The following is a 27,374-nucleotide window of genomic DNA, read 5'->3' on the forward strand; positions in this document are numbered from 1 at the left end:
AATCAATAAAGGTGGAAGAAATTGAGAATTCTAAATGACCAAAAGGGTTAGTGACTTTTTCTATAGAGCTCTATCCCAATGTTGGAGGAAACAAGAATCGTAGTGGCGGTGGAGTTGAAGATGGTGTTGATGATGATGGTACCATGGTGGAAAGATTAAGTTTGAGGTTTAACAATGGTGGAGAGAGAAGGATAAACAAAAGAGAGAAAGAATGAATGAAGGTTATATATGTCATTTTTATGTAGTTCATAGTTAGTTTCTTAATCTTTTCAAGTAAAATGTTAGTTTATGTATATATACTCTACTTTTTCTTTTGTATAATATACCTTGGGACAATTTTTATAACTTAAGAAATTAAAATTTTAAGTTATATTTATTTTGTTAATATTATTAGTTTTTTTTAGTTTCTAAAATTGTATAATTGTATTTTGATTGTTAATTCTATGATTTCACCCATAGTATATACCATCATGTATTAATATCGACTCAAACTAGATCCACTGTATAATCCCGTCTAGTAAAATTAAACATCATTTTGCCAAATTTCTAAAGTTTCAATATTTATAATATTTGAAATATTAGAAAAATCAATATCGATCCAAACTTAATAATTGTATTTTTATTGTTATATCTAGGATTTCACCCGTAGTATACTGTCCCGTATTAATATATTTTAAAATATTTATAATATTTAAACTTCTTACAAAGTTCAAGTTTTATAATATTTAAAACTGCATAACAGTTTTAAAATTATAAATGTTTCAAATGTTTTATAAAGTATAGCTTTTTCAAAGTTTTAAAAATTTTCATATTTAATTTTTAATAAAGTTTAAATATTTTAAAGATCCAATTCTTTAAAATAAAGAATCAGAGTACACAGGATATTGATAGGGCTGTGCAAAAAAACCGAAAACCGAAAAACCGAACTGTAGCGAACCAAAATAAATGGTTTGGTTTGGTTATGGTTTTGTATAAAACCCTATTTGGTTGTAAATTTTATTTAATTTTCGGTTTAGGTTTGGTTTTGTTAAAAACTGTAAAACCAAACAGTTTTTTTGGTTTTTTATTAAAGTTAAAAATAATTGTATATATACTAGATATTGACCCGCGGTACACCGCATGTGTATATATTCATTGAAAAATTATAATAATTTTTATAAGAATTATAATTTGTATCTGAATAATATATTTAAAATAATATAATTTTCATCTATGTAAAGTATGGGTAATTTATGTTTTATATTTTGATATTTGTTGTATATTAGTTTATTATGCTAAAATTCAGTATTTTTTGGGTTTGTGGTTTTGGTTTTTTTTCTTAGAAATGATAAAAATTTAAAACTTGTATTATCTAATGAATGTGTAATATGGTAATTAATATTGTACATTTGATTTGTTATCTTTAGTTTAATTAGAAAAAAGATAAATCTAAGTAGCATCTTAATTTGACTATAATTCCAAAAAATGTTTATATAACAAAATCCTAACCCTAACCTAAACTAAAATTCTATATAAATCACATGCCGTCATTAACTCTTTTTTCTTAAACTCTCTTCCCCTACGTGCCTTCCCTGCAACACAAACTTCAAGGTATTTTTTTTTCTATTTTTTGTTCTCTTTGTCCTATTATAGTATTATCTCTTATCATTCATCACAATTAATATTCGTAGATGCCAGATTCAAGTCAAGACACTAATCCCTGTGAAAAAAAGGAATGCAACCGATGATCCTTCTTCGACGGCCAAAAAACAAAATGTTCAACGGTCGGATGTATGGGACCACTTTACCAAGCTCAAAAATGATTTAGTAAGGTGTGGGTGTAACTATTGTGGTGCAATACTTGGGTGAAAACCATCTAGTGGGACGAGTACTTTGTGAAACCATAATAAAATCTGTAAGGCATACATCAATTTTAACCAATTTGAAGCTCAGAAAAAGTTAGCTCAAAAAGAATCAGGTGGTTTAGATGTTATGAAATATTGTCCAATTGCTTGTCGAAGTGCATTAGCGAAAATGATTGTGCTGGATGAGCTGCCTATTGTTTTCGTTGAAAAGGTTGGGTTTAGGAATTTTTGTAGTATCTATACCTCATTTTACTATTGAAAAAATTCTTTTCAAAGATCAATCATTATAGATATTGTCGAGCTGTACTATCAAGAAAAGGCTATGTTAATGCTCTTTTTTAGTGCGTATAAGCAAAGAGTTTGTCTAGCTACAGATATATGGTTAGCGCCAACTACTACTACCAATCTTTAAGATGACATTTTAGAGATTGACCGTGGTATATCGTGGGTCGATATTTTCGTTAGAAAGTTAGAGATTTTTATTTTAACTAATATTATTTATATATGAATAACATATTAAGAGGTATACTACATGCCTATAATTTTATCAAAAAAATAAATAAAATTGTCTTTAATATGATCTATTGACATATGCTATTGTTATTTTTAATATATGATCCACATTGGGGCGATTTTTATAACTAAAAATTTTAAAACTTTAAATTTTATTTATTTTGTTAATATTGTCAGTATTATTTAGTTTTTAAAATTGTATAGTTGTATTTTGATTGTTATATCTATGATTTTACCCGTAGTATGTCGTCCCGTATTAATATATTTATAATATTTAAACTTCTTATAAACTTTAAATATTTATAATATTTAAAACTTCATACCAGTTTAAAAATTATAAATATTTAAAACGTTTTATAAAGTATATATGTTTCAAAGTTTTAAATTTTGTAATATTATTTTTAATATTTTCAAAATTTTAAAGATTCAATTCTTTAAAATAAAAAATCATAGTAAACCAGATAACACTTTAATTTTGGATGTCTGATAAATCAAGCTTTTGCACTTATTTTTTTCTTCATCGATTAAGTAATATATGTTAGTTTTTAAAAATTTGAATTACATCATATGCAGAAAAATTATAATATTTTATTAACTATATGTATTTTATATAGAATTAAATAAATTAAATATAAGAACAAATAAATTTAATTAATGATATAAATTTAGACAACTATCTTTTTTAGATATATTTTGTAAGGGCTAAATATGTAATAGAGGAAAAAGTTAATAAGTATTTAATGCAAACTAACGAATTATAAGTTCTTAATTATTGAGTATTTGATAGAAATAGAATTTGTAAGGATCTTAATGGTAATATTTAACAAAGGGACTTTGGCTAAAACCTCTACCAAAAACGTATATGTAGATTTTTGAGTAAACATATACAGAAATCTTAAAAAAAATATTAATTTTGACCCCAAATTTGACCTGTATTCAAATAAGTTCATATAACTTCACACACTTGAGAAGAAATTACGAAAATCAGCAGTTTCCCGAATCTTACAAACGTATAACCAGATGGCCAATGTAATTTCACTCAAAGGCCCATTTAAACCAACCAAACAAATATTGAACGGCTTCAAGCGTCACACCTGAACACGTGTCAACATCACATTGCGATTTCCATTTTTCGTTACTCTACTCCAATTTCCATTTTGTTTTGTTATTTCCATATCCTCCTCTATATATACACATAGTATCAATCAATATCATTATCATCACAGATTATACAACTCATTGTTTCCGAACAAACTAGGGTTTTGTTTTTCCGTTCGATTTCAGATATTTTGTTGTCGATAATGTTTGTAGTAACAAAACATCTTCTGCAAAGACGGAAGAGGTCGTCCTCGTCGTCGTCTTGCTACGATGATTTCTTCAAGAGGTTACAAAACCACGGAGCGTGGTTTAAAAAGCATCTTACTACGCAACTCTTTTCTGTCACGAAGAAGAAGAAGCTTCACTTAGTCCTTGACTTAGACCACACGCTACTCCACTCTGTTCTGGTTTCAGACCTATCCAAACGCGAGAAGTATCTACTCGAAGAAACTGATTCAAGGCAAGATCTATGGAGACGCAACGTAGACGGTTACGAATTTATCATAAAGCTACGACCTTTTCTTCATGAGTTTCTCTTAGAAGCCAATAAGCTCTTCACAATGCACGTTTACACAATGGGTAGTTCTAGTTACGCAAAGCAGGTGTTGAAGCTGATTGATCCTGATAAAGTATACTTTGGGAAACGAGTTATAACTAGAGAAGCAAGTCCTTTTAATAAGTCACTTGATCTTCTTGCGGCTGATAAACGTAGAGTGGTCATTGTGGATGATACGGTTCATGTTTGGCCTTTTCACAAGAGAAACTTGTTGCAGATCACCAAATACATTTATTTTAAAGTCGATGGAACCAAGTGGGATTCGTACGCAGAAGCAAAGAAAGATGAGAGTCAAAGCAATGGATCATTGGCCAATGTTCTGAAATTCCTTGAAGTTGTTCACAAAAGATTTGAAGAGGATTTAGGTTTTAAAGATTTGAGGCTATTGATACCTTGTAGACAACGCTGCTACTGAGTGACAGTAAGTAGATTTGATTCAGAGTTTTGTACTCTTAAAGCTACTTAGAGATTAGAATGTTTCTAGCTTTGTAACAAGCTCTTGAATAAATATAGTTTTGAATTTTATTAATCATCCTTCAAAGTCATTCTCATTGGACCACAAACTTATAAAGATGAACAAACCCATAACAATAATTTTATTACATCCATTTTATGCAACTGTGCAAAAGAAATCTAATTATATTCCTGACCATTGAATGAAATGAATTGAGTTGCAGAGACATAGATTATGCAACTTAAACACACGACTAAGGAACTTTGATATCACACGCCACCACATGGAAGACAACACTTCTTGCCAATCTGAATAAAGAACCACTGTAACAGGTCTGGTCGATCATCTTCATCTTTTTTCTCGGACGAGGACTCGGGCAGTGGCAGCTCTGGTGGCAAATGCCTGTGGAATGCATCAACTGCTGCAGCTACACCATCCTCGTTCTCCAGTACTTTCGCTAGCTCCATCACTTGTGATTTCACCTGAAAGCACATGATTCGTGTCCTATGATGTCTATGCTTTCTAGAGAAAGCTTTGGAGGTTTTATGGAGGAGGCTTAACATCCTCCCTAGGCTTGGAAGATATTAAAAAAAAGGGAAAAGCAAGTTTGTGTACCTCTGGTTGTAGCATGAATCTTATGGAGCTACTGAGGTTCTCAACACTGAGCTGAGCTATCGGTATTGGCGCAGGCCCAAGTCCTTTCTCATAGATCCTGTCACCCCAGAAGAACTGATCCCCAAAGAATGGCACGATCGTTGTTGGACACTGATGACACAAATGGAATTCATAAGAATATAGGAAGTAACAGGTTTCATATGGTCAATAAAACTGTTAAAGATTCCAACACAGGACACTTCGGTGATGAGTATGAAAGAAAGCAACTTAAATGTTATACCCCAGCTTTTAGTCCAGTCGCTGTGGTTCCAGCACCGCCATGATGAACCTTTATATCCACAACACAAGAAACAGCCTCAATTAGAAGATAACTCTTCGGAGATGTGAATGTAGTAATATATTGAAAATCTAAAGAGGGCTTACCACAGCTGAACATTGAGGAAACAACCAATCGTGAGGACAGTCCTCCACTAAGAATACATTTTCAGGAACTTCAGTAGCAACTGCAAAATGTTAGTTGGTAAAAATGTGTCAGGAATCAGTATAAAAGCAAGAAGAAAACCATTTCAGTACACAGACTCAAAATAGAAGGTACAGAAGCTGCTTACGGTTTCCAAGGCCACCCCAACCTCGATCAACTATCCCTCTCTGTTCTGTATCTTTCAATGTTTCCAGTATAATGTCCATTGTTTGTTTTGGATCATCAAGAGGCTGGTAGTGTAAAGGAGAAGAAACAAGAAAGCAACAATACTGTGAGCTGAGGCTAGCACATCATCAGTTAAACAAACAAGAGGGACCAGGGCCATAATATGTAGAATATAAATATATTGATCATATACAGTATAACTTGTATGATGCGCTCTAAGTTGATACAAGAATTTAGTGCCTAACCAATAATACCAAGATCCATTGTCAATATTACCAAAAGAAAGGAACAAATTTTCAGACAATTAACGGTCTTCGGCTTACCATGCTTCCAAAACCAATATATACGGGCGGTGATCCTCTTTCTATCCAGTGGAGAAACTCTTCGCGAGGCTGGTACTTCGATCCAAGGTTCAGGAAACAGTAGCCAACAACATCAACTAAAGGACCCCAATCTGAAAATTAGTCGAACAAAAGCAAATTCTTTCAGATATCTATCATCTAAAACGATAAATATCTCAGACTAAAAAGAATACTACACATCCAAAATTTGACAACGCATTATGGTCTTGAGCCATAGCCAGGAGAAGAACATAAGCTTTGGGACCAGAATAAAGGTACAATGCAAATTGGTAGCAAGGAAACATTTGATAAACCTCAGCGGAATTGATGTACTTGGGATGCAGCTGTGCTCTTACCACTTGGTTTTGGCACAACATGGGGACTCCACATGTAACCAGTAGGCAAGTGCGAAATTGAGCCATGGTATGTGCTAAAATATGCGATAGGTGCAAGGTTTAGCTTTCTCTTCCTAAAATCATTTATATATGTCCTTATGCTCCACCATACCATCAGATCAACAACTATATATGACAGCTGAGACAAACAAATGTAGTGAAAGAATCAGCCTCATAATGCTTTTAGTCATAAGAAAAAACCAGTTAAGGCCAATCCAAATAATAACATTACCCAATATGCAGCACTTTGAGGAACACGCGCCAACGGGTGGGGAAATTCATTGGTTGGCCTGTCTACAGGAAGAGGACGTTAGAAAACAGGACCAAAAAACACGTCAAGGCAGGTGCACCGACCTTGAGATTAAAAAGCAAAGAAGTCAACTCACGTCCAAGGCATTGTGAAAAAAATATGAATTGGTACTCCAAGAGCTTCAGCAACATGCACATGTCCTGCAATTAGAACCAAAACCATACCATCAGCTTCATAGGAGTAATGAAAACAACAGAATTGTGAAGTGGGTGATGGACTTACCATATGCAGGAGGATTTGCAATTATCGCTTGAGCTCTGAAAGACGTAGCAGTTTCCAAATCAGGCTCTATGCATGCCGGAAGAAGAGACTCTATAATTGCCTTCAACTGTTTTCTCTGTTTTGATATTTCTGAAGGCCCAGAGGGAATGAGACCTTTATTTCTAGCCATATCTACATTCAAAAATACGCATAACTTTCATTTTAATCAAACGCAAATGAAGAGATTTTCTGACAGCTTAACTATGTTTCCATATTAGGCTTACAGGCAGCTAACTCTCGGGGATCACCGCCCAAGGGATAAAACTCTACTCCAGCAGCCCGTACAAAAGAGCGGAAATTTGCATGAGTTGCCAACCTAACACGATGACCAAACTCCTGCAACGAAAACAAAAACAACATATAACTCTAACCTTTCTCAATGCCAATGACCAATTCGTTCAAAATGTCTCACTAAATGCTTAAAAAATATTGGGATCCCTAGCTCTAGGGGAAATGAGTCACGAACATGTATGAGGAAGAGACGAAGAAATCAAACAAAATTAAAAAGACAAGAACACATGGTATAGCTGTATAGGCACATGCCAATGCTTGGGTAGAGCCATTTCATTTGCAGCATACTATGTGCAGCCACATAAAAATTACATATATAATGGCACAATGCTTCCCACTGTTCGCAATATGATACAAAGAATGAGGAAACACTTTTACAAATACCTGGAGGCGCTTTGCCATGGCCAGAAAAGGCTGCACATCGCCTCGAGTTCCAACCACAAGTATAGCAATTTTTAACCTTGGAATGGATCTAAAGGACTCAGTTAAGGACTTTTCATATGTGATTGTGGACTGCCCTTTCGTTGGCTCAAACTCCCATAACTCCGACACCGGAGTACCGTTATCTATAACTTCCACTGTCCCGTCATTTTGTATTCTGACTAGCTCAACAATGAGTTTTTGCTGGAACCACAAGATATTATCAAAAAGAAATCATGAGAATATAATAATGATTTCAGTGTACCGCATTCAAGAAACATATCCTAGTGATTCTAACAGCACAAATAGAGATTCTTCACTTGTTAATATCCAAGATTAACACCATTGACAATATGTATGTGGATAAAATGTTTGTCTTATGTTCATGCTCAACTGAATACATGAGGGTTTAGTTTCCTACCTTTTCTTGCTCCGACAATCTATCTAATTTAAGATTATGAATCGCAGGAGACCCTTTCTCTGTCAAGGACCGAGAGTACTGAATCTCACTGTCATTGATAAGCATATCTCCATAGAGACCAACAGGTGCAGTTTCACAGTGGTCTAGTCCTTCAAGAACATACAATCTTGAATCAGTGGTTATCCTCTATTTCAGAATACAGGTAACACGACGGAGAAAGTAACAATGGGCAAAGTGCAATAACAAGGTTGAATAGAGGACTAACCCCTATGCCCATCAGAAGAACGATGACCAGAATCCTCAGGAGTAGTATCTACAGAACCAGATGTTTCCAATAAACTCGCTTTCTCGCTCTTTACACCATTATCTTCACCCTCTAATTCTTGAAGTGGATGATCAAATACATTACTAGCCATCACCTTTAAAAACTGAATTCAACTAAACAGCTCTCACTGCCTAAACCCACACAATCAGCTGCAGCAACAAACCACCTACATATGGATCAAACTCCACAAAAGAACATCTATACACACTCAAAGAATTTCACTATTCTTATACATTTATTCAACCATAGTGATGCTAATGGCTCTCCTGGCAAATGCTGTACACAGACGAATCAAAGCTTGAAGCAACAACCAGTCAAATCCTTAGGTACAGAAAGTTAGCTGCACTTTATATACCAAAATCCAAAAGAGAGAATCAAATTAAAGTATTAAAGAAATCGGAAATTGGGGTAAACAGTTTTATACAAAACGAGAACACCATGGAACAAAAGGGTCTCACGTTTAGCTCGAGAATGAGATTACCCACTACGAAAGGATCAAGCTTTACTTGTAAAACTCAAAGTATAACACAATTCAAAAGCAATTTACACAGAATTGAATCAACCAACATCGAGGGTTTCATCAACAATGGAGTTTATGATAGAAAGATTGTTCCTTTACCTGAGTGAATTGGAAAAGGAGAGAAATTGATTAGTGGGTTATCTCTGTGGAAGAAAGATTGTTTCTGGGTTTGTGGAATTGATGAAGAACAACTTGAAGATTCCAAAGGGTTTGGAGACTTTTGAATCAACCAAATGTGGTGAGACCGCCGATGAGATATTTATTAATAATCGCAGAATATAAATATCAATGAATTCATTATTAATGCCACCGAAACAAAATTAATTGGTTAGGAATTTGGAGTAGTTTTAAGTCACTGATACTACGACTTTTCGTTGTCAAAAAATGATATTCTTTCTCCTTAAGCTAAGAAGAAACATTGAGAAAATTAATGTTGTTATTCTAAACAGATTTTTGGGATCAACAAGATGATTTTGTATAGTTCTAGGTAGTCATGGGCATTCAGGTACTCATTCGGATTCGGTTAAGGTGTTTCGGGTATTCTGGCGTACATGTATAGGATCGTTCAGATATTTATAGACATCGGATCGGATTCGAATAAATTATCATCGGGTTCAGATCGGGCATGGGTGTTATCCGAATTCCAAAATATGTTTCGAGTTTGGGTTCAGTTTTGCTCATATGTACCCAAAACATAAAGTAATTACCCAAAATCAATATGAAACTATAGAAAACCCGAACTCATATAAAGAAGTAGAAGTTGTATAACCAATGAAATGAATTAAGGACAAAGCAAAAAACATCTAAAAGTCTTTGAACTAGTCTAAACGAGAAAGTAGAAGTTTAAGACAGAACCAAATTCTGTATCCAACAAAACACCAAATAACCAAACATTAAAGAGTTCAAAAACTAATGAGCCTAATAATTTCTACATGTGACAATTCCAAACATCAAAAACCCAAAGCAATAGCCGATACTTCATAACTTCATTTGGCTTGTAAGACATCAAATGACCAAACATTAGGGTGGGATCCACGGCACATGGTTTCTAGAGACGCTAAAAAAGTAGAAATACGATTGCATTGCATGTACAAACAGATGCGATCATATCAGTACTAATACATCAGATCCAATCAGAACTTCGCAGTTAAGTGTGCTTGGGCGAGAGTAGTACTAGGATAGGTGACCTCCCGAGAAGTCCTCGTGTTGCATCCCTCATTTTTGTTTTGGTTAAAACATTTTAACTCTATAACTATAAAATCATGAGGCCAAACTTGCCATGTGATAGCTTTTCGAAAATCCCAATGAGAGCCCTCCGACGACAGAAGCAAGACAATGATATGTACTATTATTTTTTTTTACTCCAGATTTTGACCTTTCTGTACATTTTCGGGCATTTTCGGGATCTGTGCTACATTACGGGACCAAAATTATTTGTTTGGACGTTGTTTTCAAAAAAAATTCATGTATCAAGCCTCGCAAACCTAGACGGGGTATCCTTACGTAGCGGGTTGGACCCACGGCGAATGGTTCCTAGAGTCGCCAAAAAAATATAAATACGATTTCATTGCATGTCCTAACGGATACCATTATACCAGTACTAATGCACCGGATCCCATCAGAACTCCGCAGTTAACATGCTTGGGCGTGAGTAGTACTAGGATAAGTGACCTCCCAGAAAGTCCTCATGTCGCATCCTTTTCTTTTCTTTTTTTTGGTTAAAACTTTAACTTTTAAACTATGCGCCCAAACTTAGCATGTAATAGCTTTTCAGAAAGCCCAATGAGATCCCTCCGACGAAAGAAGCAAGACAATGGTAACTACTATTGTTTTTTTTTTTGGTTCCAAATTTTGACCTTTAGGTACTTTTTCGGCCTTTTCGTGAACTGTGCTACATTACGGGACCAAAATTATTTGTTCAAACATTATTTTCGCATTTTTTCATGTATCAAACCTCGTTAGGACCTGATGGGGTATCCCTATGTAGCGGGTGGGACCCACGACAAATGGTTCCTAAAGTCGCTAAAAAGTATAGATACAATTGCATTGCATGTCCTAACGGATACGATTATACCAGCACTAATGTACCGGATCCCATCAGAACTCCGCAGTTAAGCGCGCTTGGGCGAGAGTAGTACTAGAATGGGTAACCTCCCGGGAAATCCTCGTGTTGCATCCCTATTTTTTTTTTTTTTTGGTTAAAACTTTTTGACTCTATAACTTTTAAACCGTAATGTAAAACTTGGCATGTGATAGTTTTTCGGAAAGCCCAATGAGAGCCCTCCGACGAAAGAAGCAAGCCAATACCATTGTTTTTTTTTCGACTACAAATTTTGATCTTTAGGTACTTTTTTGGGCCTTTTCGTTCCGTGCTACATTACGGGACCAAAATTATTTGTTTGGACGTTGTTTTCACATTTTTTCATGTATCAAGCCTGTTTGAGACTAGATGGGTTATCCATACATAGCGGGTGGGATCCACGGCGAATGGTTCCTAAAGTCGCCAAAAAGTATAAATACGATTGCATTGCATGTACTTACGGATGCGATCATACCAACAATAATGCACCGGATCCCATCAGAACTCCGCAGTTAACATGCTTGGACATGAGGAGTACTACGATGAGTGAACTCCCGGGAAGTCCTCCAATTGCATCCCTCCTTTTCTTTTTCTTTTTTGTTAAAACTTTTTGACTCTATAACTTTTAAACCGTGAGGCCAAACTTGACATGTGATAGCTTTTTGGGATGCCCAATGAAAGCCCTCCGACTAAAGAAGCAAGACAATACCATTGTTTTTTTTTCGACTTCAAATTTTGATCCTTAGGTATTTTTTGGGCCTTTTCGTGATCCGTTCTACATTACGGGACCAAAATTATTCGTTAGAACGTTTTTTCGCATTTATTTCATGTATCAAGCCTCGTTAAGGCTAGATGGGATATCCTTACGTAGCGGGTGGGACCCACGACGAATGGTTCCTAAAGTCGCTAAATAAGTATTAATACGATTGCATTGCATGTACTAACGGATGCAATCATACCAGCACTAATGCACCGGATCCCATCAGAACTCCACAGTTAACATGCTTGGGAGGGAGTAGTACTAGGATGGGTCACCTCCCGGGAAGTCCTCGTGTTGTATCTTTTTTTTTCTTTTTGTTTTTTGGTTATAACTTTTTGACTCTATAACTTTTAAACCGTGAGGCCAAACTTGGCATATTATAGCTTTTCGGAAAGCCCAATGAGAGCCCTGCGACGAAAGAAGCAAGACAATACCACTGTTTTTTTTTTACTCCAAATTTTGACATTTAGGTACTTTTTCGGGCCTTTTCGTTCCGTGCTACATTACGGGACCAAAATTGTATGTGCGGACGTTGTTTTTGCATTTATTTCATGTATCCAGCCTCGTTAAGACTAGATTGGGTATCCCTACGTAGCGGGTGGGACCCACGGCGAATGGTTCCTAAAGTCGCCAAAAAAGTATTAATATGATTGCATTGCATGTACTAACGGATGCGATCATACAAGCACTAATGCACCGGATCCCATCAGAACTCCGCAGTTAATATGCTTGGGCGTGAGGAGTACTATGACGAGTGACCTCTCGGGAAGTCCACGTGTTGCATCCCTCCTTTTTTTTGGTTAAAACTTTTGGACTTTATAACTTTTAAACCGTGAGGCCAAACTTGGCATGTGATAGCTTTTCGGAAAGTCCGATGAGAGCCCTCCGGCGAAAGAAGCAAGACAATACCTATGTTTTTTTTTCGATTCCAAATTTTGACTTTTAGGTATTTTTCGGGCTTTTTCGTGATCCGTGCTACATTACGGGACCAAAATTATTTGTTCGGACGTTGTTTTTGCATTTATTTCATGTATCAAGCCTCCTTAAGACTAGATGGGGTATCCCTACGTAGCGGGTGGAACCCACGCCTAATGGTTCCTAGAGTCGCCAAAAAAGTATAAATACGATTGCATTGCATGTACTAAAAGATGCGATCATACCAATACTAATGCACCGGATCCCATCAAAATTCAGCAGTGAAGCATGCTTGGGCGAGAGGAGTACTAGGATGGGTGACCTCCCGGGAAGTCCTCGTGTTGCATCCCTCTTTTTTTTTTGGTTAAAACTTTTTGACTGTATAACTTTTAAACCGTGAGGCCAAACTTGGCATGTGATAGCTTTTCGGAAAGTCCAATGAGAGTCCTCAAGAAGCAAGACAGTGGGTCAGAATACCATTGTATTTTTTTCGAGTCCAAATTTTGACGTTTAGGTAGTTATATACACTCATATCTTTATTTGTTATCTTCACTAAACATTTCAAAACGAGCACTCAAAACGAAAAAACAAAAAATGCATTCATTCACAAGAGTCGACGATCTCACTCCTTATATCAAAAATGGTGTCATTTGTGTTAAGGTATTGGTTTTTGGTATGAAACTTTTGGGAGGATTAACCAAATATTTTAGATGATTCTTGCGGATCAAGAGGTGAGAATCTAAATTGGCTTAAACATTCTTTGTTTTGACTTTCCTTGTAAACGTTAAAATTATTTTGTTATTCCTTAGGAGACAAAAATCGAAGCTACGATTGCCGGTGGTTCTTTTGATTATGATAATATAAGCAGTCTAAGAGAGGATAAATGGTACTTCGTATTACATTTCTTGGTCCTTTATTTTTCAGATCTGTTGATGGACACGTCCAATATGTTCTGTATTCAGTTTTATCGACCGACAAAGATGACTAGCACAATGGAGCTTAGCCAGCGTGGATTTTTCGAGCCTGAAAGATTTAGCCGTATATTAGGATATATGATCCTCACCGAATTCCCTATTGATAAGTTTTACATTTTACTCTCTTCTTCCAAAATATCTGCTAACTAACTAAATCTAAGCCACAACATGTAGATGTTGATAGATTTTTCGTATATATTGGTGGCCTCAAAAGAATCCCTTACGCTTGTGGTCTATTCGATAGGAAAAATGGATGCAACTGTGTGTATTTCACACTACAAAATTATAGGTACTTACTATTGATCTTTGAATGCTAATAGTTTCGTAAAAATGTTTACCTAAGTTTGGATTGAATATCTTAAGGGGATCGAAGTTAAGATGTTGTGCAGTGGGTGATTTAGCCGATTATTTTATGCGAGTATGAGTTAATAGAAAATATGATTGGTCATATCGTCATGATCCTGTGTTTTTTCTTTTGTGATTTTTGCTAGCCGATGAGTACAAAGGTAATGACTTACTTTAAGAAAAAAACATTTTTAACAAACTCAACGTACTTAATATATTATATGATCTTAGAGATTTGTAACTTTTTTAACAAACAATGTCTCATATAAAATTTTAAGGTAAACAATGTCTCATGAATTGGGGTGGATGTCCTATATTTCACTTTGACCAGGAGTTTTACGACCTTGAAGAGATCAAGGAATGGTACATTTGGTTTTGTTTTGGCTGATAACTTATCAATTTTACCTTACTTACCACACTGACGACATCGTTTGTTTGGGCTGCAAGGAATGTAAGGAATGTACAATATTCATAATCGGATGATTGAGTGTTATCGATAACCCTATCAAAATATTTGCTGATTTTCGTGATGATTAGTCATTTGTAATAATTTTGGGATAAGTTAAATTCGATAAAATATTGTTAACATTCCTAATTTGATTTTCGTATCCATATAATTTAAGAGACAACGAATTAAAAGTTAAAACTGTAAAATATGTTTTAATTTTCAACATATATAAGTCAGTTAATATTTTATATGAATAATTGTAACGTTTTAGGGAAATCATGTATCATGTATTTGTTTTTAGGGAAAACATGTCTTTTGAATTGGGTTAGATTTACTAGATTTTATTTTGATCCTGAATTTTACGAACTCGAAGGAGATCAAGGTACGGTAATATATTCATAGTTTATCAATATAAAATGATCGACATGTTCGAGTTTGCTTCGGTTGATAACTTACTGTTTTGATGTATAGTACACTCACGATGGCTTTTGCTTGGGCTGCAAGGAATGCACGAAATGAAAGAAATCTTGAATCAAATGATTGAGTAATTACGAAGATGAAAAGTGTTGAATCATTTTGGCGTTTTAAGCCTTAACATTTATGGATAAATTGTTTGTAATAAATTTGGTACCTTTTAAATTCACTAAACTATGTCTAAGATTGGTAATTTATTTTTCTTATCGTGATATTATCTTAGCCACGAAAGGCAGCGGGTAACTCTCCTAGTTTTTGATACACTGTAAGTCATTAGCTAAATATTTCTTAATACTAGAGAACTTGTAGTACATATATTTATATTTAAAAAATTATAGAATCATATTAACTCAATACGATTACTAGATAATCGTTTATGTTTTAAAATTTATAGAATCAAATAACCCAATATTGTCCAAATAATTAAAATTTATGTTTTTTTTCATCTTAAACCCCAATATTCTCTCCATAATTAATAAAACAAAACTCCACAAATATTAACACATATCTCAAAATGTTCTATTCTTGATTTTGAAGCTTTCCAAGTGAATCAAGAGCTTCGGTGCGAGTACGAACAATTTGGTGGAAGACATCCCTCACTTTCCTATCAAATGGATCTAAACCCTCCTTTATAGCTTCACACACATTCATCAATTCTTGAACTCTCTCCTTCACCTCTAAAGTACATTTTTCATCTGTTAATGAGAAATTGTCCGAATCAATCAAATCACTTAACATTCTCGAGTTTCTCTCGATTTGATTAATCTCCCTAAGTAGTCCACAACCCTTCTTCTTTTTGTCTCTTTTCTTTGATTCGTCCATAATCTTATCGTGCAAGGACATGACTGGTACTGCCCATTGGAAATGCCTAGGGAAATAGAAATGGACATGTAAACCACGATCTTGACAAGGTATGGCTGCGACAAGAACCCAAGTTACAAACAACAGTATTGATGTCATTGTATACACTGTGAGAGCTAGGCCATTAGTCGCCATAACATCGCTGGCTCGAGGGGTTGCTAAGTTATTTCCAATGCCTTGTAACTGCCTTGATGCCGACCACGACCGAGAAACACTCCAAGAAAGTGACCTGATATAGCCAATGTGTTGATTATGGTCCTTGTTGCGTGTGAAAGAGCGATTACGGTGGGTGTTAGAAGAGTCTTTCTCGTCGAGCATTCCAATTGCCAAATCAATCAAAGCTTTCTTTGCACGGTGGATTTCTCCTTCTCCAAGTTGTCTTTGGTTCGTGTCCAAAGCCGATATTACGATTTCAATTAGTTTCTGCCACTGTCGGATTTGCTCGATGCCATCACGTATCGCATTGCATACATCAAGAGCTTTTACACTCCTCTCGAAGTATTCTTCTATCAAGCGGTCCATTGGTTGTTTGAGGAGCTGAGGTTTGTGGTTGAATATTATAACTCGGAAATCTTCTTGGCAACAAAGAAAAGAATCAAGAAGTTTCCCTATCCATTCAAGTGAGAGGATCTCAGCCTCATCCGCGGAGGCATTAAGATCGATGAATTTTTCCGCAACTTGTCTTTGAAAAGAATCTAACTCTACCTCCATGGTCATAGGCTCAGAGAAGGATGTTGGATCCATTAAGTGTGCTTGGTCTCGGCGCAAACTAAGGAATGACCTTCCAAACGAATATTCTGTCTCTGGCATCTTTGAAATATATGAAAAATTGGTTTCAAGGGATAAATTTACCTTAGGAAGAAATTGGTGATGAGAATAAAGGAGAGGGATTTGTAGCATGTTTAAATGTTTCCTAAACTTTCTTCTTTTCTTCTATTTTAAGTAAATTCAGTTTAGCCTTTATTTTTTAGCCCTTTAATTTGCAGTTCATGGTTACAAAAAAAAAAAAAAAAAACTAAATATCTCTAAAGTAAATGGAGGGATGTGAATGTTTTTGAGAACTATTTTTAAATAATAATATAATATTGTTACAAAAATTGTTATTTAAGGGAAATATTTTGAGAACAAATTAAAATTGTTTCTATATCCTCACTATTTTGTTACGAAAAATAAATTTTCGTAAAGAAATTTCTTAAAAGTATTTGCTGGACCATTTTGGAATACATATCAAAACAGAAAGAGTATGATCCAAGCAAAGCTTGTGTTGTGAAGTAGTGCGGTAAGCTAGTCGTAAGGAGGCGTTGTGCCAAGTCTTTCGAGAGTATTGAAGAGTATGGGCAAGAGAATAACAAAGGGTCTCTTGTTTCCTCAATGTTGGTACAATCAACCTGCTGTCTCGTGTTCCACTTGTTGACCCGATCCCCTGCTGCTGGACCATGACATCAACGATAAGTACATTATCAGCTGATGTGCAATCACGCGATGTAAGACATATTCCATCTAAATCTAAAACACGGTCTATTTTGACATTCTAGCATTCACATGTTAATTTGTGAAGACGTAACGAACTAATTAATATATATCATGTGCAACGTTTCTTCATATTTTTCGTACGTATTCAATTTTAGACCGAATTAAATACAGAAAATGGTACGTATTCAATCGTTGTTGAAATAAATGTGCTTGGGTCGTTTTCAATGCATGCAATTAATTTCTAGCATCTATATATATGTGCAAGATTAGGTTCTTTAATAGAATTTAGCTTAATGAGTTTAACAAAACCATTTGATTTCCTTCTCTCTTTTTGTTTCCGAGCTCCTACACCCTCTCTAACCTTTGATTCTTATCCTTCTCTTGAGTCTTGATCACCACCAAATTATTCTCGCAATTTGACCATATGACCTTTCAAAATGGTTAAACTTCGAATTTTTTTACCTTCTTTATCTCCTTTTGAGTCTATGTAAATCACCATCCCTTAAGGTATTTTGAGCCAAAAATCTTTTAGGAAAAAATCACTTAGACTTTTATGAATCAAAACCAAAGAATTTTTACGATTTGGCCAAATTGTAAGCTTTTTCAACCTATATAATCACTTCCTTTGATCATTGCTAATGTAAAATCACATAGGATATAGCATATAGGGGGAACATCAACTAAATTTCTACGATATAGGGACCTATAAATCTTGTTTTTTTACAAGTAGCAAAACTAGGTTTGATATATGTTAATTTTTAAGGTTTTAAACCATGAATTAGGTATTGTTTTTAGGGTCTTTTCATTATTTTTAAAGTTTTTTTAGTCTTTTTCAGATCATTATACGTTTGAAATACATTTGGAAATTATCGATCATTCTGGAGCAAAACCGTGAAAATATTCTGCAAGAACAATCCGGAGACCAAAAACAATACCTAATTCGTGGTTAAAAAACCGTAAAAATCAAGGAATATCAAAGTTATAACAAAAACAAAAACAAAGAGTTGTGTTCTAGAATCGTAATTCTTTCTTAAAGTGTGTATTTCGATAGGAAACCTTAAAGTTCATTAACTAATGGTGCTATGCATTTGTTAACATTTTCAATATTGCTATACAATAAAAGTTATGTCCTAGCATCATAATTATTTATAACAACGTCTTTCGTTACAAAATCTCATTAACTTATGGTGCTACATGCATTGGTCACCAACACTTATTTTTTCTTTTCGAAGATAAACAACCACAAAAGTTCACATTCACTAACACACCAGATCAGACAGATAAACAAAAACAAACAAACCCTCGCATATCGTAAACGGTTCCTATTAGTTTTAAGTCCCTCTTATGATCTTTCTACTTTTATTCACATGCCAATTTAGTATCAAAGGTGCTCAGGGAAATGGCAAACGCTTGAAAGGCAGAGAGAGGATAACGATAGTCCATAGTGAACATATCCTTACCCACTTTCCCAAAGTGTAGTATTATCTTATCATGGTTTGATTGCTCTGGCTGCTGTGGTGATAACGATGGCCTCGTAGCCAATGCTCCACCATCACTACCACTACCGGGCTGAACCGTTGCAGCGGACATCAACTGGAAGTTCTTGACAGAAGCTACAGTCACTCTCCCTTTGAAGTTAAGGCACCAACATCGCAACGGTTGGAGCCACCTTGGCGGTTTAGTTTTCAGTACCAAAGGTCGCACCTTTCCTTCTTCCTCTTTCGGTCGGGTGAAATCTCCCGAGTGGTTGACTATCTTTGAGGAACCGATGCTGCGGAAAGATTCATCAAGGGAACGTTGTAGAAACTCAGGTTGGCTAGGGACAGTACCTCCGGGTTCTAGAGCTAAGGAGGGGATAGAGTGCATAATGCAGTTCATTCTACGAGGTCCACGGGTTCCAAGCAAGTTCAGCTCGTATGTAACTTGAGCAATGTTGTAACTTCCAGAAGGGACTTTGGGAGACACTTTCTTGGAGTTGAAACTACGACTCCGGTTTGGTGGGGACAATATCTGGCTACTGTTGTACGCAGGAGCCGTATCATATACTATAAATTTTGTCCCTAGAAAGTTAGACCTGAAAATGAAGTAAGACAAACGTTTGTCTGAATTAATCAAGAACTCAAAACATGTGGACGAATGATGTTTTTTTTAAATCTTCTTCTTACTTCAGTTTGCCAATGTAAGTGCTGCTTGATCTTGAAATGTTGTCTGCATCCATTGATATTACATACTCTGTGTATGTAGCTCTCCGTGAGCGCTTTGCCGAGAGAAGAAACTTCCCACTTTCAACAAGTATGGCTGTACAAATTTGACAAGATTCAAAAACTAAATAATAGAGAAAATTCGAGTTCTTGATATTTTCAAGATCTTGATAAGTATTGAATTTAAACAAAAGTATGACATGTGTGTTCTACTAAATTTTGAGTCCAAATTTTACTGAAGCAGAGGTAGTAACATCGACAAAGACGAATAACTTACCAGGACTAAGAGAAAGGTAAAGGTGGTAAGTCATGTTAGACTTGTCTCTTTTGATATAACATTGTATGATTCCATCCCTAGGCCCGGGCTTCACCATCAAAAGAGTTGTCAGAATAACCGACATAATGTCGAATGGAAGTAACGAATAACGAAACCACGAACCTGTTTCAACGAAACTGGAAATGTGAGTTTGCCTGAGAACTCAGGACTTTTCACAATATCTTTGCACATTAGTCTCCATGTCTTGCAGACACCAGCACAAGCAACGACTTGTTTACGTGCAGGCCAAGTACTCTCGCTTTCATCCAACTTTTTCATCACATCTCGTAATAGCGCAGCCGGTAAATTAGCCCAACGAGTGTTCTTGATTACAATAAGATCTTCAATATGTGCCTCAACACCGTGAGATTTACTCCTCTGATGAGTCGTCCCATTAGATACTCTCACGTCGAAACTACGTCTCGAAAAGCTTCCTACAGTATCTCTAACATCACGAACAATACTCAGAAACGACATTTTTCCGAATACCAAAGATTCTACTTTAGAGAAACGCTGCAAAAACATACCAAAACCATTTTCTTAGTATAAACTTAACATATAGTCCTCAAATCTCTATGAGAAACACTAATTCAACACATAATATATATTTTATGAATTATATTAGAGAATAGGAAATAGAAGAAATGTAATTATAGAAATGTGAAGACCAAGAAACATTGAGAAAAATTAAGGTTAGAACTAACCAAAATCACCACGCAACCACAGAAATTCTTAAAATTCCAACAATTGTTTTTCAAGAAATCAATGTCTTTTGACAACCGTACTAAACTTATTCTTTTCTCTACCTCACTGAATTCCAAAGCTGAATATAACCTAAGATTTCAAGAACATAAACCTAAGAAGATTTCAAGAACACAAACCTAAGATTTCAAGAACACAAAAGACTAAGCTTTCTTTGCAAAATCATATCTTTGAGTGGGTAGCAAAACAAAGAGATATAAACACAGATCAAAGAAGACTTACATATGTCTTCGTTAGTTCAAAAGAATCTCTGTTCTTTTTTTTCTTTTTTTTGATCTCTCTGATTTTCTTTGCTGTTTTTTCTCAGTTTAGTTAGCTAACCATTTCTTGTTTGTAAAGAGTCGCGGATTTCAAGACTTTATTTAAATACAGCACAATTTTATGAGCTTGCCAAGATTTTTTGTTTAGATTTTATATTTTGTAAAAAGTAATTTTATTTGTGATTCTTAATCAGTAAAAATACATTCCATTATTTTGTATGATTCGGTAACCAAAATGACACGAGTTAGATTGGCTTGTAGCCAAGGTGTTGAAGGGTCCCCCCTATTAATTCTTCTTTCTGAAATTGTTAAAGCATAGACTAAAGAACAAATTTTGTTACAATGGTATTTTTAACAAGTAGGAAAATTAAGTTTAAACCAACAACAAATGGTATTTATAGAATTGACCAACCTTTACTCGAAGTTCAAATCCTATTTTTGCACCCCCACTCAATTGCCATATTTTTTTATATATCAATCTTATTCTTCTTCTATCAATTTCCTGAATCCTATATTAAATATTTTCCTAATATATCAAATTTTGGTAACTGGTTATATTATTCCCCTAAAAACATGAATTTAGATATACAAAACAATTAACTAATGTGGGTACTAATCCTTACGTTTAGATAAACAAATTAAAAATTTCGAATAACAAAAAAGATGTATACCATTTTTCACCAAAATTTTAGTAAATTTTTAAATAGAAAATGATGAATAACATGTGACTACTCGTGTATTTACCACAAACAAAAAATTAAGTATTTCTAAAGTTACATAGTACATACTATATTTTGTCGGAAAAACAACAATAATTTATGAAGTTACAACACTAGTGATATCATTTTTTGTTCTATTTTTTTATATAGAAAACTTGTTTTATAAATTTTTTTTAATAGTATTTAGATATATATATATATAATATAATTATTTAATTATATATTAATATTGATCTCCGTAATATATATTTCTGCCTTCGCCACTAAGTACTCATGGACGGTGGATTTAAGGATGTGAGATTAGATGCCAAAAACTGGCTAATTGTAGCCAAAGTTGTTGAAGGGTCCCAATTAATTCTTTTTTTGTAAAATTGTTAACGCATGTAAAGACAAAGTCTTGTTACAATGGTATTTTTAACAAGTAAGAAAACTAAGTTAAACCAACAAAGTAAGATTATTGTAGAATCTGATACAACCAGATATGAGAATCTAATACTTTAATTAAAAATCATTTATAAGAAACTTTAAACGTGTTGAATATGATGTAAAATGCTATTACAATACAATAGATTATGAGAATCTAATAATATTAAATTAAAATCATTTTATAAGCTAAGAAACTTTAAACGTGTTGAATATTATGTAAAATGCTATTACAAAGAAGAATATTTTAAGAAATTCGTTAAGGGTGAAAAAGGTAATCATTTTCTTTTCCTAGTTGTTTAGAGAAGAATAAATATATACATGTGGAAATTGTGTGTAGGTTTTCAACTTTAAAATTTAATCTTGAAATAAGGTAAATGTTTTTATTTTGGTATGATTCGCTGACCAAGGGACACGAGTACTCATGCATAGACGGTGGATTTACTAAGGATGTGGATTAGATGTCAAAAACTCGCTAACTATAGCCAAAGGTGTTGATGTGTCCCTATTAATTCTTTCTATGAAATTGTTAAAGCATGTAGTGACAAAGTCTTGTTACAATGGTATTTTTAGTAAGTAGGAAAACTAAGTTAGATCGGAAAAAAGTATATTCTACATCTAGATATATGAGAATATTTTAAAGGGAACGATAAATAGCTTCAATTTAGGTAGTTACTCCTTCATTTTCAACTTTTTGAGTTGGTGAATGGCTACAAATCTACTGCCTCTAATCGTCACTAATATACCCAATATGTTACCTCATTATTTAATCAATAAAACATTACGTTGAGGAAAAGAAAACTCCACATTAATATTTACACATTACATGAAAATTAGACATTATTCATATGATAACTGCGACAATAAAAGTATCAAAGGACGTGGAATATGGGTGTACTGATGCCTTTTGAGATGCAATCCTAGACGATGATAACTTCTTCTATAATTTCTTTTTGGCTTTGCTTTTCACCATATCTTTGTATTTCCTCTTCTTTAGTTTTACCCCATAGACCAAGGTATAGTCCACACACCAACAACACTGCCCCACCCACACTGCACCAGTTTATATCCCCAAGTCCAAACACAAACATTCTCAATATCAGGTTCTAAAGACATGTAGATCGGAACTTATGTTTACATACTTTAGCAAAAAAAAAAAAAAAAAAAAAAAAGACAAACCTTCCAAGGTAAAATGTTTCCTTGAAAAGGAAAGATGAGACAATGCAAGTAAGGATGAGAGCTAAAGGAGTGTATAGTGCAGTGAATACTGGCCCTTTCTTCTCTATTGCCCATACTTGTAACCAATATGTCAGTCCAGTCACCATAATTCCCTATTTAATTTTCTTTGATCATTCTTTTAATAAACAAGAAGAGGAACTTCATATTTAGAGATTAGAGATAGGATTAAACGTACACAATAAGCCATTGAGAGAAGAGGTAAGCCGAATTCGATTTTCCAAACTGATGGGTTTCTGTTCACCGCGACTGCCCAAACTGCGCTTTGTATGCAACTGAACAAGCATTGAAGTGCTACCAATCGCAACTTCGCTGGATATTCCTTCATCACCTTGCTCTAACAACACAATCAATCAAAGTTGTTAAAGAATGTTTTACTTTTCTTTTAACGAAAACAAAAATTCAGTGATGAAAGTATTAACATAAAACAGTTCTCTTGAGTAGTAGTCTCTATGGACATATATTTGATGTCATACCTATGTCACGTCTGTAAATAATGGTGTTCTTGTTTTTACTGCCTCCGTACAAGAGACATTACTTATGGTAATTAATGATATGATAAATTATTTATGCTTAAATTTGACTCAAAAAATTTGTCTATCCAATATAGACGTAAACTGGTTCCAAGTAATCTCTAAACAGAACCCTACAATACCATTACTCCATTACCAACCATTATGAAAGTGTATAAACGACTAGTCGTTTTTCATACCATGGTGGAGGTCCAATTACGTAACATCGGAGACTTGCTTTCTTCATATATAGATTTAGTGATCTTTCCAAAAATGTAATATTTCATGAAAACGTTTTTTTAAGCGAAATATAATCGAAGTTTATATGGGTCCGTTGAAAAACATCTTAAGAATTTGATATTCTATACTTTGTCTACCTAACTAAAAGTATCCCACATATACCACAAAAGTATGTATTTTTTAATTTCAGACTACCCACAAAAGTACGCATATACATTAAAAACAATAATTTCTTGTTGTGATATGTATAGATATATGTTTACTAGTTATATCTTTAAAGCCAAACATTTTATATTTTATTAAGTCTTATGTAACTTTTTAATTGATAAAATACATGCATAATTTCATTGAAAACGACATTCCGTTTTTATACGAGTTAGTTTATAATTAATATCCTAATAGTGTTTTCCACACTAATGAGATAAAACAAATTAAATAGAGGAAACAAAGGAGCAATGATTTAAAAATTAGGAGGCAACTAGTGAAGTGATGAAAGTGAAGTAGTGAGTGGCATACCTGCATGATAATCCACAAACACCAGCAAGTATTGGCAGCGAGCATTGTGATTGAACCTTTTACAGAATTTTTGGTTGATGGAACGGTGCCGTTTGGGATGGTGCTGCTGTTATAGTGGTTTATCAAACTTGGCCCTTTTACAAAAGCAAACACTAATGCGCCCAACATTCCAACCATTGAACCAGTGACTTTGGCCACTCCGTGTGACTTCTTCAAGGTCACCGTCTCTAATCTTTTCATTATACATATAAAATGTAACATTAGATTCGAAATAGTGGTTCTAACTAAAGCTTAGATAATTTGATTCCATATTTTATTTGACCCACATGGTATTCAATATTGAAAGCGTAGATGATTCAATAGTCACATCCATTCCTTTAACATTTTTCTTTATATTTTTTTTATCCTCGTTCTTTATTTAGACAAATCATTTGAGTCAAAACTCAATTCATGATAGTCAATTTGTTGTTTCTCCTGCTTACTTTTTAATTATATTATCATAAATAATTTACTTCTACACAAAGCAAAATAACAACTTGGTATATTTTATGCATAAAATAAACTATATTTTAAAAGTAACCAATTCTCGTCCACACTTATAATTGACAAATGATATAAAAATAATAATATGGCTATCATTTATGCTTTAAGAATATAAAAAGAAACAATAAAATAGATTAAAGTGATTTTTATTTTATTTGATTTTTTTAACGATTCTTTAGCTTTTTATCACAAATAATTTAAAATTAAAATAAAGTATTATGCCCCCAACACCCGATTTGTTTTTATAAAACAAACACAACCTTTGGATCATCGCAGGGCTTATATGAAAGAGTGAGACTCTTTTGTGTAGTATACCTGAATAGGAGAGCCAAGACGAATGTGATAGAGGGGATGGCGTTGGTGGTGGCTGCCGCGAAGGTGGCGGTGGTGTTCTCGATGGCCACATAGTAGAGATTAAGACTCAGCGTGAGTCTAGATTTTTAGAACAATATTTAGTTAATAAATTAACTCAATGAATCAGAATTTCCAATTTTTAGAAACATTAGTCATATATACCCGCATAAGGAGATAAAGAATATTTTGAGCAGCAAGATAAACGATAGAGGAGAGGACTTGGAGCTGCAAAACAACGTTAAGAATTTGAGAGCTTATCGCAGTTTTTTTGTTTATAGAGTTATAGAAGAGAAGAACCTTTCAAGGAAGAATGCGAAAGGGGACAAGGCAAGAGCCGCGAAGGCTTGTCTATAAAAAACAAAGACAAAAGGGTTGGTTCCTTGAGAGATGGCTACTTTAGAGAGCAATGGCATGCCTGCGTATACAATCTGTACAAACACCATTGCCATGTTGGCTTTGTGCTCCATCATCATCGTGTAATAGTGATGTGTGTTTTGTCTTTTGATGTGATGAAGCTCACTTTGCTTCTCTCCCGCTATTTATGCATTTGTGTTGGTGGCAACTTTAAAGATTTTCTCTTCTTTTTTTTTTTTAGGTCACTACAACAGTACAGCTAATATAGACACGTGTATTTCCATTGAAAACGTTTCAATCAAAACAGCTCCCACACATCCATTTTTTTGTTTCCTCTCAAGATTTTAGTGATTTTATCTCCTTATAAAATTGCATAAATTACTCCTTATAGCGGTGCATAAATGTCACAATAGTTGTCTTATCTATATCTAGCGAAACATAAGTACGTTGCAACTAGCTTGCAAGTGGTTTCACCTAATTCAACGTTGATATGATTGAGTTTTAATCCAAGTACTAACCTCCACAAGAACTATTCTGTTCCAAATAATTAATTATTTGGACCCTAATTATTTTGTAACAATAGGTTAAAATCTATTAGAACCATATTTAGTTTTGCTAACACTATAAACCTTGCCATGAAGGGATCATACAATAGTTAGTTTATCAATACTTTAAGAGAAAATAAAGCCGAAGATTCGAAGTAGCGAGACAAATAATTTCGCCACAAAAGAAAAGCAAAAGCACACAACTTCGCGTTGATAATTTACAATATGCATATCTGCTGTTCAACTCTTTTTTGTTTTCTTTAAATGTAATTGTCGAAAAGATAATTTTATTTATTTTATACACTATACAATTGGTCCGCATTGCGTAAAAAGAGTTTAATCTTAATAGTACTGCTAAAAATGTGCGACGTATAATTAGTTAAATATTTATTGCTGGTTGAAATAGGTAATTGATAATAGTTGAGAGATAAAATTTTAAAAATTAGTATAGTATAACTTCTATAAATAGAATTGTGAATACTAGAGTTATATTTCATTAAAACTTTTTTTTTTGTATAAACCCTTGTGTTTAGAAAAAGGTTTTTTTATTTATTATATAATTAATATTATTTTGAACCACTTACAAGGAATATTTCCTGTAAAATTATTAAAACTGAAGTCTACGAAGAATTAATTCAAATTTAAAGAAAAAACAATATTAGAGTCATATTTCAGTAAATTGTTTTACATATAATAAATATATTCTAATAAATTTGTAAAATTATTAATTTATAATATGGATAGGATACTAGACACTAACATCATGGTAGTTTAACCATTTTCATAGTAAATGTTTGCAATGAGAATACCAACCCTGATACCTAGAGGTGTACTGACGGAAAATACTATCATCACACCTATATTTGTTTTCAATTTAAAAACAGAAAAAGGTATATATATTCATTATTAATTAAAAAGAAAAAATAACAAAAATAAAATGATAATCCAAAGAAATCAAGATATTAGCTAAGAGATGCAACCAACGAGTCTTTAATTGTGCATACACTTGGAGATGCTCCTAAAGATAGTTCAATAATAATCAAATGAACTCTT

At 34.0% G+C, this 27,374-nt stretch overlaps 5 protein-coding genes and 1 long non-coding RNA gene across 15 annotated transcripts; 2 read left to right on the forward strand and 4 right to left on the reverse strand.

Annotated features, from left to right (window-relative positions):
• Positions 1 to 3,386: 3,386 nt before the first annotated feature.
• AT1G07177 lies at positions 3,387 to 3,645 on the forward strand. Its single transcript, NR_139206.1, has one exon. It is a non-coding gene; the product is annotated as an other RNA (long non-coding RNA).
• Positions 3,646 to 3,658: 13 nt separating this feature from the next.
• On the forward strand, positions 3,659 to 4,426 carry AT1G43610 (Haloacid dehalogenase-like hydrolase (HAD) superfamily protein; the record flags this gene model as incomplete). Its single annotated transcript, NM_103486.1, has 1 exon — positions 3,659 to 4,426. One exon carries the CDS (start codon positions 3,659 to 3,661, stop codon positions 4,424 to 4,426), a length of 768 nt encoding a protein of 255 aa, NP_175026.1.
• Positions 4,427 to 4,492: 66 nt separating this feature from the next.
• On the reverse strand, positions 4,493 to 9,368 carry UGT80B1 (UDP-Glycosyltransferase superfamily protein). 8 transcript variants are annotated; one of them, NM_001084205.2, is made up of 16 exons: positions 9,110 to 9,368; positions 8,724 to 8,835; positions 8,431 to 8,639; positions 8,166 to 8,314; positions 7,709 to 7,948; positions 7,258 to 7,369; positions 6,995 to 7,165; positions 6,849 to 6,912; positions 6,695 to 6,752; positions 6,424 to 6,601; positions 6,050 to 6,180; positions 5,689 to 5,791; positions 5,504 to 5,583; positions 5,361 to 5,408; positions 5,081 to 5,230; positions 4,493 to 4,947 (listed from the first exon to the last, which is right to left on the reverse strand). In NM_001084205.2, exons 3-16 carry the CDS (start codon positions 8,579 to 8,581, stop codon positions 4,735 to 4,737), a joined length of 1,848 nt encoding a protein of 615 aa, NP_001077674.1. In that variant the 5' UTR covers positions 8,582 to 8,639; positions 8,724 to 8,835; positions 9,110 to 9,368; the 3' UTR covers positions 4,493 to 4,734. The 8 variants fall into 8 exon arrangements, with proteins under 8 accessions (NP_001077674.1, NP_001319161.1, NP_175027.1 ...); NM_001333213.1 differs by having other exon boundaries at positions 8,724 to 8,830; positions 9,110 to 9,307; NM_103487.4 differs by having other exon boundaries at positions 8,431 to 8,835.
• A 5,962-nt stretch (positions 9,369 to 15,330) lies between these two features.
• AT1G43630 (plant/protein (DUF793)) lies at positions 15,331 to 16,836 on the reverse strand. Its single transcript, NM_103488.4, has one exon. The coding sequence runs from the start codon at positions 16,765 to 16,767 to the stop codon at positions 15,526 to 15,528; it is 1,242 nt and encodes a 413-aa protein (NP_175028.2). The 5' UTR covers positions 16,768 to 16,836; the 3' UTR covers positions 15,331 to 15,525.
• Positions 16,837 to 18,447: 1,611 nt separating this feature from the next.
• On the reverse strand, positions 18,448 to 21,022 carry TLP5 (tubby like protein 5). 2 transcript variants are annotated; one of them, NM_103489.3, is made up of 5 exons: positions 20,842 to 21,022; positions 19,981 to 20,370; positions 19,819 to 19,906; positions 19,506 to 19,638; positions 18,448 to 19,414 (listed from the first exon to the last, which is right to left on the reverse strand). In NM_103489.3, the coding sequence occupies exons 2-5, from the start codon at positions 20,332 to 20,334 to the stop codon at positions 18,700 to 18,702; spliced, it is 1,290 nt and encodes a 429-aa protein (NP_564485.1). In that variant the 5' UTR covers positions 20,335 to 20,370; positions 20,842 to 21,022; the 3' UTR covers positions 18,448 to 18,699. The 2 variants fall into 2 exon arrangements, with proteins under 2 accessions (NP_564485.1, NP_001320745.1); NM_001333218.1 differs by having other exon boundaries at positions 18,500 to 19,414; positions 19,981 to 20,302; positions 20,842 to 20,996.
• Positions 21,023 to 22,662: 1,640 nt separating this feature from the next.
• Positions 22,663 to 25,999, reverse strand: UMAMIT22 (nodulin MtN21 /EamA-like transporter family protein). Of its 2 annotated transcripts, NM_103490.4 has the most exons (7): positions 25,720 to 25,966; positions 25,585 to 25,647; positions 25,384 to 25,500; positions 24,526 to 24,757; positions 23,436 to 23,594; positions 23,201 to 23,352; positions 22,663 to 23,074 (listed from the first exon to the last, which is right to left on the reverse strand). In NM_103490.4, exons 1-7 carry the CDS (start codon positions 25,893 to 25,895, stop codon positions 22,942 to 22,944), a joined length of 1,032 nt encoding a protein of 343 aa, NP_175030.2. In that variant the 5' UTR covers positions 25,896 to 25,966; the 3' UTR covers positions 22,663 to 22,941. The 2 variants fall into 2 exon arrangements, with proteins under 2 accessions (NP_175030.2, NP_001319162.1); NM_001333219.1 differs by having other exon boundaries at positions 22,701 to 23,074; positions 23,201 to 23,594; positions 25,720 to 25,999.
• Between the last annotated feature and the right edge of the window lie 1,375 nt (positions 26,000 to 27,374).

The sequence above is a fragment of the Arabidopsis thaliana genome (assembly GCF_000001735.4).
Source record: "Arabidopsis thaliana chromosome 1 sequence".
NCBI classification, from domain to species: Eukaryota; Viridiplantae; Streptophyta; class Magnoliopsida; order Brassicales; family Brassicaceae; genus Arabidopsis; species Arabidopsis thaliana.